The 2,226-nt window shown below is 42.9% G+C and overlaps 1 protein-coding gene across 1 annotated transcript; it reads left to right on the forward strand.

Moving 5' to 3' along the window:
- The first annotated feature begins 971 nt into the window (after nt 1-971).
- LOC148946625 (E3 SUMO-protein ligase ZBED1-like) lies at nt 972-1,754 on the forward strand. The gene has a single exon (XM_089096371.1). The coding sequence runs from the start codon at nt 972-974 to the stop codon at nt 1,752-1,754; it is 783 nt and encodes a 260-aa protein (XP_088952497.1).
- Nucleotides 1,755-2,226: the final 472 nt, after the last annotated feature.

The raw sequence follows: 2,226 nt of genomic DNA on the forward strand, positions 1-2,226 counted from the left end.
CATGGCTATTGGACTAGTAGATAACATTTCTGTAAAACAGATTGGCAAAATATGATATTTTGCCAAATAATTGATATTTAGAAATTTAGCTGATAATATACTGTAATCTTTCATCATTTTCTTTTGCTTATTGATCTAAAGTACATAGCAAAATCCAACCCTATATGCCAAATCGAATCCCCACATTTGGTCCATTATTTGCTGGTTGGTACTACCACTTTATTTAACAAAATCAGTTCCATTGGATTCTATTTGCCTCTGAATGTTTAATATATTGCGGGTCCAGGTCTCTACCAGTTTTTGAAAAATACCAAGTCCTTTGTGGGAATATTTTACAAAAGTATCGGATAAGTCAGCACTATGCAAAATATGCAAAAAAAGTGTTGCTACCTCTGGAAATACCACCAACCTTAATGCTCATCTCAAGACAAACCACAAAAAACAATACCAAAGCATAAAAGGAAGTACATCGGCCGGGGGTGCCAGTGTTAACCCTGATTCTGATTCGTGTCCATCTGATGATTAACATGATTCAAGTCAAATTGTCCCATCACATAGCCAAAACTCAACCAGACCTTTGAGTCAAGCTAGTGACCCTACCCAAGTTACCCGTGATAGAAGTGACCAGACTGACTCAGGAGCACCAAGTGCAAAGCAGCCAAGAATTGACTCGTTGTTACAGACCAAGCACAGTGCAAAGCACCCTAAAACTGTATAAATGAACAAACTGGTTGTGAAATTCATTGCAAAAGATATGCAGCCCCTCTCTGTTGTTTCAAATCCTGGGTTTATTGATCTGGGGCACAGTCTTGACGCCAATTATACTTTGCCATCCTGAGCTAAAGCGACAAGAGATCTTCTCCCTGAAATCTATTTTTTAGAAGAATTGAAACTGCAGGAGGCGCTAAAAAACAGTAGGACAGGTTTCCCTTACCCCAGATATATGGACCTCCCAGGCGACTGAGGGTTTCATGGCTGTCACTGTACATTACATTGATGAGAAAGGCTGCCTTTGCAGCAACGTGCTTACTACTGCGAAAATTGAAGAAAGGCATACTGCTGATGCTATCACAGCTCATCTTCTGAAAATTGCCACTGAGTGGGTGATTAAGGAAAAGGTTGTAGCTGTAGTTACCGATAACGGAGCAAATGTGGTACGGGCTGTAAAAGATGCTGCATCTGCTGTAGGTAAAGGCTGGAGACATGTTTTGTGCTTCGCATATACTCTGAATTTGATTGTGAGGGGTGCTATTGATGATACTGCTGACTTGTCACCTCTTGTCCAAAAAGCTAGGAACATAGTCTGCTTTTTCAGACGTAGTGTTGTAGCTGCCGACAAGCTGCGCCAGATTCAGATCTCTATTGACAATGTTTGCACCAAAAAACTGATACCTAATGTGACCACTAGACGGAATTCGCCTCTCACTGTGTTGCGTAGTCTACAAGATTTGAAAGAGTCAGTACCAAGTTTGCTTGTGCTTCTCGGTAAAGTAGATTTACTACTCACTGAAAGTGAGTGGGATGTTATTTCAAACGTGATCGCGGTACTTACACCTTTTGACGAGGTCACAATCGAGCTCTCTTCTGAAAGCTATCCCTCCATCACAAAAGTCATGCCTTTATCCAAGATTTTGAGACGCCACCTGGTTCAGGTGGATTGTGGTGGATTTTCAAATGTCGCCGAGGACCTCCGCAAGGCTTTGATGGAGAAAATGCAAGCTAGGATTATAAGCCTCGTCAGGTCACACCCGTGACGATTGCCACATACCTTGATCCGCGTTTCAAGAAAATGTATATTTCCCCTGACGTTCTTGTCTCGGTTGAGGGCAAAATAGCAAGAGAGATGGATTTGACCTTACTGTCTGCTGAATCCGTAGCAGCAGGTACAAGTACCGTCACAAACCCCGCGAGACAGCATCGACAGGCTCATGACAGTTTGTGGGGCTCACATGACGAAATTCTGGTAGTCAACTAAGGACGTGGTTCGACAGCAGCCGAGTCTATCATGGCTGTGCAGCTTTTTAACAGGGAATCTGTAGTTCCAAGAAAAACGGATCCACTCGAGTGGTGGAATTCTTGTAACATGGGCTCTCAGAAATATCTGTGCAAGGTTGCCATGAAATTCATGTCTGTGTCCGCCACCAGTGTCCCTTCTGAGAGAGTTTTCTCCAAGGCCGATCAGTTGATCACCGAGCAGCGAAACCGACTCTCTGGGAAAAACATTGA

Source organism: Artemia sp. Qi Xiang Cuo, chromosome 11, assembly GCF_049724085.1.
Source record: "Artemia sp. Qi Xiang Cuo chromosome 11, ASM4972408v1, whole genome shotgun sequence".
NCBI lineage: Eukaryota > Metazoa > Arthropoda > Branchiopoda > Anostraca > Artemiidae > Artemia > Artemia sp. Qi Xiang Cuo.